This window comes from Ictalurus furcatus, chromosome 6 (genome assembly GCF_023375685.1).
Source record: "Ictalurus furcatus strain D&B chromosome 6, Billie_1.0, whole genome shotgun sequence".
Taxonomy (NCBI): domain Eukaryota; kingdom Metazoa; phylum Chordata; class Actinopteri; order Siluriformes; family Ictaluridae; genus Ictalurus; species Ictalurus furcatus.
Window position 1 is genome coordinate 32,230,673 of NC_071260.1, and position 12,334 is coordinate 32,243,006.

The window sequence follows — 12,334 nt, forward strand, 5'->3', positions numbered from 1 at the left end:
GAGAGAGAGAGAGAGAGAGAGAGACAGAGAGAGAGGTGTTTGTAGATTGTTCAAAATAACATTTCTAACACACGATTCTTACACGATAAGGTCGAAGTTCATCACACAGACACTATTGGGCACGTACACGATGATATGTACTTCTTAGAGACCACCTAATAAGTAATAACACGACATTTGGCTGCTGGAACACATATACTCCTATCGGTGTGATGGCAGCTCCTCAGATCCACGCATCTCTGTTATAGTGCGACATCTACAAAAATAACATCTCTGGGAGGGTGAATGTGAACACAAGATACTGACAGTACTGAGCTGTGAGCTTCGGGTTCCGAATAACTTACCCGTGTAGCCCATGAATTTGCCGGGGATCTCCTGGTTGCAGCAGCGGCTGCAGAAGATCTGCCCGCACAGGCGGCAGTGGTGGCGCCGGCGGAATGTAGTGAACTTCTCGTTGCAGTCGTAGCACTCTTTACACTGGCTGTCCGGCATCCAGTACTGCTTCAGATCGCTGTCCTGTCAGCAGCAAGTCACACAGAATTAAAAAGTGGGTTTAGACACACACACACACACACACCTGTACATCTACTCATTCTTGCAACGATCTAATCAGCCAATCGTACGGCAGCAGTGTAGCTTTGGGGTAACGTTCACATCGACCATCAGAATGGGGAAAAGCATCATCTCGGTGATGGTATGCTCGTCAGAGCCAGACGGGCTGGTGTGAGTATTTCTATAACTGCTGATCCCCTGGGATTTTCACTCAGAATAGTGCAATACAGAAAAAAAACATCCAGTGAGGGCAGTTCTGCAGACGGAAACACCTTGCTGATGAGAGAGATCGATGGAGAATGGCGAGCCTGGTCCGAGCTGACAGAAAGGCTACAGTGACTCAGATAAACTCTGTATAATTGTGGTGAGCAGAAAAGCATCTCCGAATGCACAACACGTCAAAACTTGAGGCGGATGGGCTACAACAGTAGAAGACCACGTCGGGTTCCTCTTCTGTCAGACAAGAACAGAAAGCTGAGGCTGCAGTGAGCACAGGTTCACCAAAACTGGACAGTCAAAGACAATAAGAACGTAGCCTGGTCTGATGGATCTCGAGTTCTGCTGAGACACACAGATGTCAGGGTCAGAATTTGGCAGCAACAGCATGAATCCATGGACTCAACCTGCCTTGTGTCAACAGTCCAGGCTGGTGGAGGTGGTGTAATGGTGTGGGGAATGCTTTCTTCAAACATTTCAATCATGGCTTGAATGCCACGCCCTATCTGAGTATTGTTCCTGAACATGTGCATCCCTTCATCACCACAGTTTACCATCTTCTAATGGCTATGATCATTCCCGCGTAATAATGCACCATGTCCCAAAGCAAAACTCGTCTCAAACTGGTCTCACGAACATGACAATGAGTTCAGTGATCTTCCCAGTCACCGGATCTGAATCCTTTGGGATGTGGTAGAACGGGACATTCGTGAGAGGACATGAGAGAAGTGCACCTGAAAAATTTGTAGGACTGCAGTCATGTCAACATGGAGCAGGTTCTCAAAGGAACGTTTCCAACGTCTTGTGGAATGCATGCGATGAAGAATCGAGGCTGTCCTGAGAGCAAACGGAGGCCCTGCCCGGCGTCACTGTAGTGTTCCTAATAAAGTGCCCAGTTCATTATTTTGTCAATTACTTTCTACGCGTTCGCCGATCCGAATCATATTTAACATCAGATTTCAATCTTGTGAACGTTACCACGCACGCAAGTCTTCCCGTTTCATTAGGCTACATTTCCACTGAAAAATAAAACAAAGACAGAAAAGAAGTGCTTACTTGTACAAAATTCTAAAAACCCCGCCCCTCCCCCACCCAAATCCTTACCTGGCTCTTTCCCTCCATGATCTCCTTCAGTCTCTTCAGAGCAGTACGGAGTTGGACTGCCGTCCGAGGGTCATGGCTCGCAAGTGGAGTCTCCGACTTTCGTCGTCCCTCTGGACAGAAATTAAATAAATAAACAAAACGTACACAAACGTGCGTGACGTGCACAACGAGAGAATATTCACACCGCTCATGCTTATGATCAACTCAATCCGTCTCATTCACCTCGTCCAAAAAAATGGTCACATACCAACTCATGATCTGATGTGAGCCCTAAAGTAGGAAAGAAAAACAAAAAAACAATGGCAGCTATAGTGAACTGTTACGAGACCGTGAGTAGTTCTGTGAACACAGGAAACGCGAATCAGGTTAAAACAAAACAAAAACAAAAGGGAATGTGATGTTATAGTGCAGCTGTTGCGCGTCTCAGAATGCCTTCAGCCAACGATAACTAAATGGTCATTGAAAGAAAAATAAACTCCTAGGTAGTTAAAGTGCGACATGCTTCAGAACAGGGGTCTTCAACCGACGGATCGCGGCCCGGATGCGGACCCAGAAAAAGGATTTCAGAGCGCTGTTGCGGTTTATCCGATCACGTCGACGATTTAACTCGCGGTAGATCGACAGACCCGAGACTAGCCCGAGACATCAGGCCTGAAAGAAGAGCGTGTTCATAGAAAACATTCAGAGACTCTCTGGGCCGATCAGCACACTGGCGAACGACCGAAGCGACGAATCGCCAAAAGAAAACAAAATGTTTAAAGTGCACCTATTATGGTTTTTCAAATATTCCCTTTCATGTAGTGTGTTATATATATGCATCTGTTTGTGAATGTAAAAAGTCACAACGCAAAGTTTCAAAAATCAAAGCGCGGGACAAACGGAGTTATCGACTCCCAAAAGAAGGAATCGATTCTGAACAGCTGAGTCGAGTCGTTAGTGATTCCACACTTTACTTCCTCTACTAACCTACGTAGGTTTGCAACAAAAAACCCCGCCTCTGTTCTTCATCGACTGCTCGCTGACAGGCGGAGCTGAAACTCGTTACGGTAATGGGCGTTTCCTTTTTAAGCGGTAGACCAATCACGACAGACTGTGACGTCTGACCGATCAGAGCAGGGTATGCTCTCTGAAAGGAGGAGTTTAGAACGAATGGAATACTGGGGGTAATTATGAGCACGTTAAAGTGTTTTTAGAGCTCGGATGCACGTAAATCTATCACATGAGAGCTTCAAAACAAAATTAGGCACGTTTCAGGACCATAATAGGTGCGCTTTAAAGAGGAACAGACAGAGACGTACGTAGTTATTCTGTTCGCTTCGAATCTAAAGCAGCCGTCTCGTAGGGCTAGTCTGACGTAGTCATGTGAAGTGCAGACACCGAACTACGCATAAACACTACACGTAATCTTATTCATAAACTTAAACTGATCTCCGTCGCCATTCGGTCAGGATAGTTGTATATCCGGATAGAATTTTATGTAACTGGTCCATTACAAATTTTAGTTGAACACCCCTGATATAAGAAAGGTTAAAGTTCCAAACCACACACACACACTCGACAGTATTAATAAACAAACGTTGGTTGAATTCAAGCATCAAACCATTTCAGAGCCCCAGCACACACACAGATCACACGCACACACACACACACACACACACAAAAGTACAGAGGACCCTCACCTTCCCAATCCACTGTGAACAGAAGAGAAGATGAACAAAGCTTTATATTTAAACTTTACTTGAAATAAACTAAAATACCTGGCAGGATTTCCAAGGCCCTGGTCCTGACCAGAGGCCCAATGAAGAACACCTCAGTGTTACCTGCATGCTTACTAGAAAGCATCTAGCGCCAACCGTGAACAGAAATAGTACTGTATTTTCTGTACAACAAAATGACCAAATACAAGACTTGAGTGAAAAAGCCTGTATATACTGTACACTGGGGTCCAAAAGTCCGAGACCGTCCTGAAAATACGGGATTTTCTTCTCCGTCCACGTTAAACTGGAAATAATCCTATGGTTTTAAAAAAAAATGACTTACACCGAAGCAAAGAAAGTAAAGCTTCAATATGTTGAATATTTAATACTCAGGATTCTGCACGGTTTCTAGGCGTTCAACGTAACGCGTGCGAATGTGTGATATCGAATCGCGTTGACTGCTTTGTACAAAAGGTCCGATTTTCTTATAGTGGACCACGTGTTCAGGTGGATCCGATCTAAAACGGATCAATGCGGGCTCGCGTAAACTCGTGGAGTCCGTGCCGGCTCGAGTGCACGCTGCCGTTAAAGCGAAAAAGGGGGACGCGCCGAGAACGAATACTGAGAAACTCTGACGTTCATGTCAAATATTTGCGAAGCGTTTGATCGAGTTTTCTGTCTCTCGATCAGACTTTTGGACCCTACCGTATATATATCCAGCATATCAATATTCACATTTTGCTTCGTACCAGACATTTTAAACATAACGATTAAAGTCGCTCAAACTGCACTTGACCGCCACCTACAGGTTAAAAAAAAAAAGGCAGTGTACCTCATGTCGGTATTAAATAACGTTCACGTCGAAGGATATATTCATGATGTTAAATTACGCTCTTAGTATGTGTTCTAGTCAGTGAATGAACAAAGTGTTATCATGACAGAGCGGTAAACAGCTGGCGCAAGAGTCAACACCGTAACCGTATCGGTGGAGGACGCCTGTCTACAGCACACACGCACGCATCGGAAAGCCGAAATTCCAGAGACGTACTGTATTGTTATCCTGAATACCGTTATGAGAGGAGAGCCGTGTTATGTGATACGTCCCGAGATAAGATCGGAGAAATAAGGTCATTTAGGATCATCCTGTTCAAAAGTTTACACCCCCCCCGGCTCTTAATGTATCGTGTTGCCTTCTCGAGCATCAGTGAGCGTTCGCGCCTTTTGTAATAGTCGTGTACGAGTCCCTCAGTCGTCCTCGGTGTGAAAAGACGGATCTCGACTTCATATCGCTGCTGTTGGAAAGGGCTCAAATATGCAGAAGATGCTGGAAAAGTAAAGAATGTGCAGGACCTGGAGGATTTTACTGACGAACAGTGGGCAGGACAAACAAGGGACTCGTGAAGAACTCTCACGAAACATAAACACATCATGTCGTGGATCATCCAGGTAACGACACACGGGATTAATAATCGAGGGTGTGTAAACTTTTGAACAGAGTCATTTTTTTTTATAAATTCAGCTATTATCTCGTCTAAGACTCTGGGTTACTGATCAGACGGTCGGGGTAACACTGCCACCGAATACTAAAATAAGAATATAAATATTGCAGGTCAAGTCAGTCATGTGACTGAATGATGACAACTGCACCATTGTGACTAGCTCAAAGCGGATTAGCAATACGCAGAAGCATGTGTTTTACCTGAGGCAGTAGAGGTCCTCCTGACCAGGTCGGAATGTTTCCGGTGTGTCCCAGAGCCATGTGTGGACAGTGAGGAACCGGCCCAGCTCCGGCGATCCCCCTGCGGTGACGGTGCAGCAGACTCGGGTTTCTCAGCCGCCGAAGGAGGCCGACCTTCCTCTGCGTGCACAGTAGGAAAGCAAGAAGATTGAACTTCAGCCCCAGCGACAGAAACACAGCAGTATGATGGGATGGTTCTGGTATAAGTGGAATCGCACCCACAACCGCTGCCAGGCTGCTGAGTTTCTTCCCTGAATTGTGATTTATTTATTTTTAAACAATTCCTTTCTGTGCTTATTTTATTTTTTTTTTGTATAACAAGGGCCAGACTTACCAAGCTTTTTTGCTGGTGCAATGTTTGCACCTGACTTTTCTAAAAAGAATAAAAGGCAGAAATTAGATATTAAAAATCACCGTGTAATTACATTTCCTCCTGGTTTAAGTTTTTTTTCCCCTTCTTCCCCCTCTTTCTAAAATGATCAGCAAATGTCCACATGATTATATAAAATACCGTAATTTACTAACTTGACTCTACCCGGCGAGCTAGCTTACACGTCACGTCTTTAAATTCGTATTCAACAACTGTTGTTGACCAGACAGGCCCTTTTCCAGCTCTGTTCTAATACGACTCACAAACAGGAAGAAAGCGGGTTAAAGCGCGGCTGGAGAACCGCATGACTCTGCGTATTAAATTCCTACTCCGTGGCACCGCTCCACATCCATCACATGACTCCAAACTCTTGGAAACGTCACGGTCATTATCCAAGTGTTTAAAAAGTCCCAGATCTTGTCTATGCTTGTGAAGAGGCATAACGACGCAAAATCTACACCGTCACGCTTCATGTTTAGCGCGCACGGACATACGTAAGCATAATTATTAACTCTGGATACGGTACGGTCCCTTAAAGAGCAGAGTTTAGTATGGGAAACTGTCTGATCCAGTTATTAGAGAGGGCAAAAGTTCCCAGGAAGCTTTGTGAAAACACTATCAGTCACCTCTGTTGAAGCGGAAGAGGCTGACTAAGGAGCTGTAGGCTGAACGCAGCGGGGGCTCGTCCTGGTCCGGGGTGAGGGGTTTGAAGTGAGTCAGGTGAGAGGGGCTGGTGGGAGACAGGGGCGGCTCGGAGTTCCAGTCCAGAGTGGACGAGGACGACGTGGACTTGTCGTCAGCAGCCATATCACTGCCCCTGTAAGACATGACAACATAACAGACCGTAAACTTCTGCCGGGTAGTAAACCACTTCACGTGGTGAAGTACGTGTCAGGCTTTTTTTTGTTTTTTAGCGTTTCACAGTGGACCACAGTTTCTTAGAAGGGAAAAAAAAAAAAGGAAGAGTGTCTGGTGTTTACTTTCTTGTCTCACGAAGACTCGTTCCCACTTATTTCCGTTCCGTTCACTGGCCTCGTTATTTAGTTACAGGTGTGAATGCTTAACTTGTACCTCATGCACAAACCCTTGACCCGGAACGTGCGATTTTTCCACGTACTGTACTTCCTTACCCGGTCACGACTGTTTTACCGTTATCTTGCCAGCTGATCTCATTTAACTGGAAAGGAACAAAACCACAAACGTGTCCGGACCAGATCTTTACGAAGAAAAAACTAACCTCAACGTCAAGCTGAGAACGTCAGCAAGTACTACACGTCAACTCTGAATAAACCAGCTCAGTAAACCGGTCCACCTTAGAACTAGTCGGTGTGGGATAAGCGCTTAAAAAAAGAATAATTTTATAGGACACTTTTTTTGTTGTTGTTTAATTTGTTCTTGCACTTTATTGACAACGCATGTGCATGTTACTGTATAGAAAACTCTAACAGAAAGAGTAAAACTACACCTAGTGCACCTGCGGTCTCTGTGTGAGACGATTCATGCGAAATGAGAACAACTTTCCTAGACCAAGGATTCATCTTCCACTGAAGCCTGTGTACAGAACAGCCCCTAGACATGAGCCTCCCCAAGTGATGTGCTCTGTATATCATTCATCCAATGCTACAAAAAAGGAGGAAAATATAGTAGAGTTATGGGTGTAACTTAACTGTGTAACAAAAAATAAATTAAAAAAATGATAAAAAATAATCTCACAGAGGTTCTTGCGATTTCTAAAAAATAATTGTCAGCCTGTAATATTAAGCAGCTTAGGTAAATTCGTAAGAGCACGTTACAGCTTCTCATAGTTCATAGAATTCAAAGCAGTGGCCTGTTGTTAAACATGAGCCACTGCACACCGCACTTTACAAAGCTGCAATCACTTTTATATGGACCTTTCTGCTGCCAATATTTCTGCTATACTTATGCTGCTAAATACACAATAGTTTACAGCCCACGTCCTGTGTAGTTATATTGTTCTGTCCTGTGCATTAATTATATCGTTCCGTGTAATTATAATGTCCTGTGCATTTATAATGTCTCGTCCTGTGCATTTATAATGTCCTGTGCATTTATAATGTCTCGTCCTGTGCATTTATATTGTCTCGTCCTGTGCATTTATAATGTCCTGTGCATTTATAATGTCTCGTCCTGTGCATTTATAATGTCTCGTCCTGTGCATTTATAATGTCTCGTCCTGTGCATTTATAATGTCTCGTCCTGTGCATTTATAATGTCTCGTCCTGTGCATTTATAATGTCTCGTCCTGTGCATTTATAATGTCTTGTGCATTTATAATGTCTTGTCCTGTGCATTTATAATGTCTTGTCCTGTGCATTTATATTGTCCTGTGCATTTATATTGTCTTATCCTGTGCATTTATAATGTCTTGTGCATTTATATTGTCTTATCCTGTGCATTTATAATGTCCTGTGCATTTATAATGTCTCGTCCTGTGCATTTATATTGTCTTGTCCTGTGCATTTATAATGTCTCGTCCTGTGCATTTATATTGTCTTGTCCTGTGCATTTATAATGTCTTGTGCATTTATATTGTCTCGTCCTGTGCATTTATAATGTCCTGTGCATTTATAATGTCTCGTCCTGTGCATTTATAATGTCTTGTCCTGTGCATTTATAATGTCTCGTCCTGTGCATTTATATTGTCTCGTCCTGTGCATTTATAATGTCCTGTGCATTTATAATGTCTCGTCCTGTGCATTTATAATGTCTTGTCCTGTGCATTTATAATGTCTCGTCCTGTGCATTTATATTGTCTCGTCCTGTGCATTTATATTGTCTTGTGCATTTATATTGTCTCGTCCTGTGCATTTATAATGTCTCGTCCTGTGCATTTATAATGTCTCGTCCTGTGCATTTATAATGTCTCGTCCTGTGCATTTATATTGTCTTGTGCATTTATATTGTCTTGTCCTGTGCATTTATAATGTCTCGTCCTGTGCATTTATATTGTCTTGTCCTGTGCATTTATATTGTCTTGTCCTGTGCATTTATAATGTCTTGTGCATTTATATTGTCTCGTCCTGTGCATTTATAATGTCCTGTGCATTTATAATGTCTCGTCCTGTGCATTTATAATGTCTTGTCCTGTGCATTTATAATGTCTCGTCCTGTGCATTTATAATGTCTTGTGCATTTATAATGTCTTGTCCTGTGCATTTATAATGTCTTGTCCTGTGCATTTATATTGTCCTGTGCATTTATATTGTCTTATCCTGTGCATTTATAATGTCTTGTGCATTTATATTGTCTTATCCTGTGCATTTATAATGTCTTGTGCATTTATATTGTCTTGTCCTGTGCATTTATAATGTCTTGTGCATTTATATTGTCTTATCCTGTGCATTTATAATGTCTTGTGCATTTATATTGTCTTATCCTGTGCATTTATAATGTCCTGTGCATTTATAATGTCTCGTCCTGTGCATTTATATTGTCTTGTCCTGTGCATTTATAATGTCTCTTCCTGTGCATTTATATTGTCTTGTCCTGTGCATTTATAATGTCTTGTGCATTTATATTGTCTCGTCCTGTGCATTTATAATGTCCTGTGCATTTATAATGTCTCGTCCTGTGCATTTATAATGTCTTGTCCTGTGCATTTATAATGTCTCGTCCTGTGCATTTATATTGTCTCGTCCTGTGCATTTATAATGTCCTGTGCATTTATAATGTCTCGTCCTGTGCATTTATAATGTCTTGTCCTGTGCATTTATAATGTCTCGTCCTGTGCATTTATATTGTCTCGTCCTGTGCATTTATATTGTCTTGTGCATTTATATTGTCTCGTCCTGTGCATTTATAATGTCTCGTCCTGTGCATTTATAATGTCTCGTCCTGTGCATTTATAATGTCTCGTCCTGTGCATTTATATTGTCTTGTGCATTTATATTGTCTTGTCCTGTGCATTTATAATGTCTCGTCCTGTGCATTTATATTGTCTTGTCCTGTGCATTTATATTGTCTTGTCCTGTGCATTTATAATGTCTTGTGCATTTATATTGTCTCGTCCTGTGCATTTATAATGTCCTGTGCATTTATAATGTCTCGTCCTGTGCATTTATAATGTCTTGTCCTGTGCATTTATAATGTCTCGTCCTGTGCATTTATAATGTCTCGTCCTGTGCATTTATAATGTCTTGTGCATTTATAATGTCTTGTGCATTTATAATGTCTTGTGCATTTATAATGTCTCGTCCTGTGCATTTATTTTGTCTCGTCCTGTGCATTTATAATGTCTCGTCCTGTGCATTTATAATGTCTTGTGCATTTATAATGTCTTGTGCATTTATAATGTCTTGTGCATTTATAATGTCTTGTCCTGTGCATTTATAATGTCTCGTCCTGTGCATTTATAATGTCTTGTGCATTTATAATGTCTTGTGCATTTATAATGTCTTGTGCATTTATAATGTCTTGTGCATTTATAATGTCTCGTCCTGTGCATTTATTTTGTCTCGTCCTGTGCATTTATAATGTCTCGTCCTGTGCATTTATAATGTCTTGTGCATTTATAATGTCTTGTGCATTTATAATGTCTTGTGCATTTATAATGTCTCGTCCTGTGCATTTATAATGTCTTGTGCATTTATAATGTCTTGTGCATTTATATTGTCTTATCCTGTGCATTTATAATGTCTTGTGCATTTATAATGTCTTGTGCATTTATAATGTCTCGTCCTGTGCATTTATTTTGTCTCGTCCTGTGCATTTATAATGTCTTGTGCATTTATAATGTCTCGTCCTGTGCATTTATAATGTCTTGTGCATTTATATTGCCCTTTTCTGTGTAGTTATATTGTCCTGTTCTGTGCACAGGTACTATACGTATACTAGCTAATAATAATAATAATAATAATAATAATAATAATAATAATAATAGGGCAAATAATATTGATATTATTATTGATAAATAATATTGATAGGAGTTGATGAATCGGTTTCCACTTTGAGACAGACAGGATTAAAGATTCTTCCAGGATTTTAAAAGAGGAGAAACTCTTTAGATCCACAGCACAGACACAATGTGAAAACACTGCATTTCCGTGGAAACATCTGAACGTTTTCTTAACTAACTCCAAATTACACGGAAAAAAACAAACAAACAACAATAACAACCCTGAATTTGAAGAAGAATCTGGACACAAACACAGTAAGTAAGTAAGTAAATAAATAAATAAAAAATAATTGTGGACAGAAATTTCTTCACGGACTGCAACCGGTTTGTACCACGACTTTCAGCTTCCGGTCTGCACACTTCCGGTGTGCATAATTAAAACGCACATACGTGACTGACAGCTTACAAATATGTACTTTAAAATTGGCTTATATCTACCTAATGTCACTACCGAGCTAACAAGTAGTTTGAAAGTTTTTTTTTGTTGATGTTTTTTTGGGACGTCAAACCACCAATCACATAACAGCTCACTTCCGGTTTCCCTACTGCCAAAACAAAATGGCTAAAACGCACACAGACTGCACAGCATGTGAAATGAAAACCGAAGTGAACTCTTACCGCTTATTAAAAGCCACTGAGTCAGGTCGCAGTGAACAGGTCATAGTGATTGATCATTTAAAAGAAAACCACGAGAGTAAGTCTGAACCATCAGCATCCTGGAACCCCGGGTCCACAAACTACAGCAGTGCTTTCACACAGCTCATCAGGTCATGTGATACAGGACTCCAGAACACATCCTACTCACATCAGCAGTCATGCAGAAGCCGTTATAAATCTCTACACGATATCTATCTATCCATCTATCTATCTATCTATCTATCTATCTATCTATCACTCTGACACGAACATTGATGATAAACTCTCAACATCATGAACGCATGGATTCTAAACTAAACATGCTCAGATCATTTCCAGCTTCTGTTGTTTTCAGCCCGGTTATCTAGCTAGCTATGATGAATACAATCCAAACTGCGTTTCCATTAAAGACTTTAACCACCAGATGGTTTTAATCACTAACACCAGCAACACATCACTCTAAATGACCTGCTAACCGCCTTCCAGCTCAAATCACATCACTAGCCGGCTGTAAGGAAACAACCTCCACGTACCTGTGTTGTTGTTGTTGTTGTTGTTGTTTTTCTACAGAATAACTATAACATCCGGACTAAGATAAAACACACGTGCTTGCTCGACATTTTAATCCATTTCACATGATGAGTTGTGTTAAGCCGCTAGCCAGATAGAAAAGGGAGTCTCATCTGGGTAGACAGAAGCAATCGATCACACAGTACTCGAGCATTGTTTTCATCACGAGACAATTCGAGACATTACTCATCTATTCGAGCAGATTGGGATGTATACAAAGCATACGTGTGTGTGTGTGTGTGTGTGTGTGTGTGTGTTTAGATATATATATATATATATATATATATATATATATAAATTTATTTTAAGTGAGCTTGGTGATCAAGCTAGAGTGCTTAGGATTTTTCCTTTGTTGATAATATAATAATAATATGATGCTCTTGACTGGAATAAAGTTGGTTTGAAGTTGGGGGTTCGATATTCGCGGATAAGTGGAAATTAAGGGACTGAAGTCACATACGTCATTGTTTTACACGTTTCTAACTTCAATAGCATCTGAAGGGAATGACTTACAGTCATATAACCCAGTGGTTTTC

At 41.2% G+C, this 12,334-nt stretch overlaps 1 protein-coding gene across 4 annotated transcripts in view; it reads right to left on the reverse strand.

Moving 5' to 3' along the window:
* The window catches only part of pikfyve (phosphoinositide kinase, FYVE finger containing), a 32,523-nt gene extending 20,798 nt beyond the window's left edge, over positions 1 to 11,725 (reverse strand). For 2 of the 4 annotated variants that reach the window (XM_053627699.1, XM_053627702.1), the window contains exons 1-6: positions 11,211 to 11,724; positions 6,304 to 6,494; positions 5,642 to 5,680; positions 5,269 to 5,427; positions 1,873 to 1,982; positions 345 to 516 (exon numbers count right to left, since the gene is read on the reverse strand). In XM_053627699.1, the coding sequence (XP_053483674.1) occupies positions 345 to 516; positions 1,873 to 1,982; positions 5,269 to 5,427; positions 5,642 to 5,680; positions 6,304 to 6,494; positions 11,211 to 11,254 (715 nt within the window). In that variant the 5' untranslated portion in view covers positions 11,255 to 11,724. Of the gene's footprint in view, positions 1 to 344; positions 517 to 1,872; positions 1,983 to 5,268; positions 5,428 to 5,641; positions 5,681 to 6,303; positions 6,495 to 11,210 lie in introns of all 4 variants that reach the window. The other 2 variants (XM_053627698.1, XM_053627701.1) reach the window with 2 other exon arrangements.
* Positions 11,726 to 12,334: the final 609 nt, after the last annotated feature.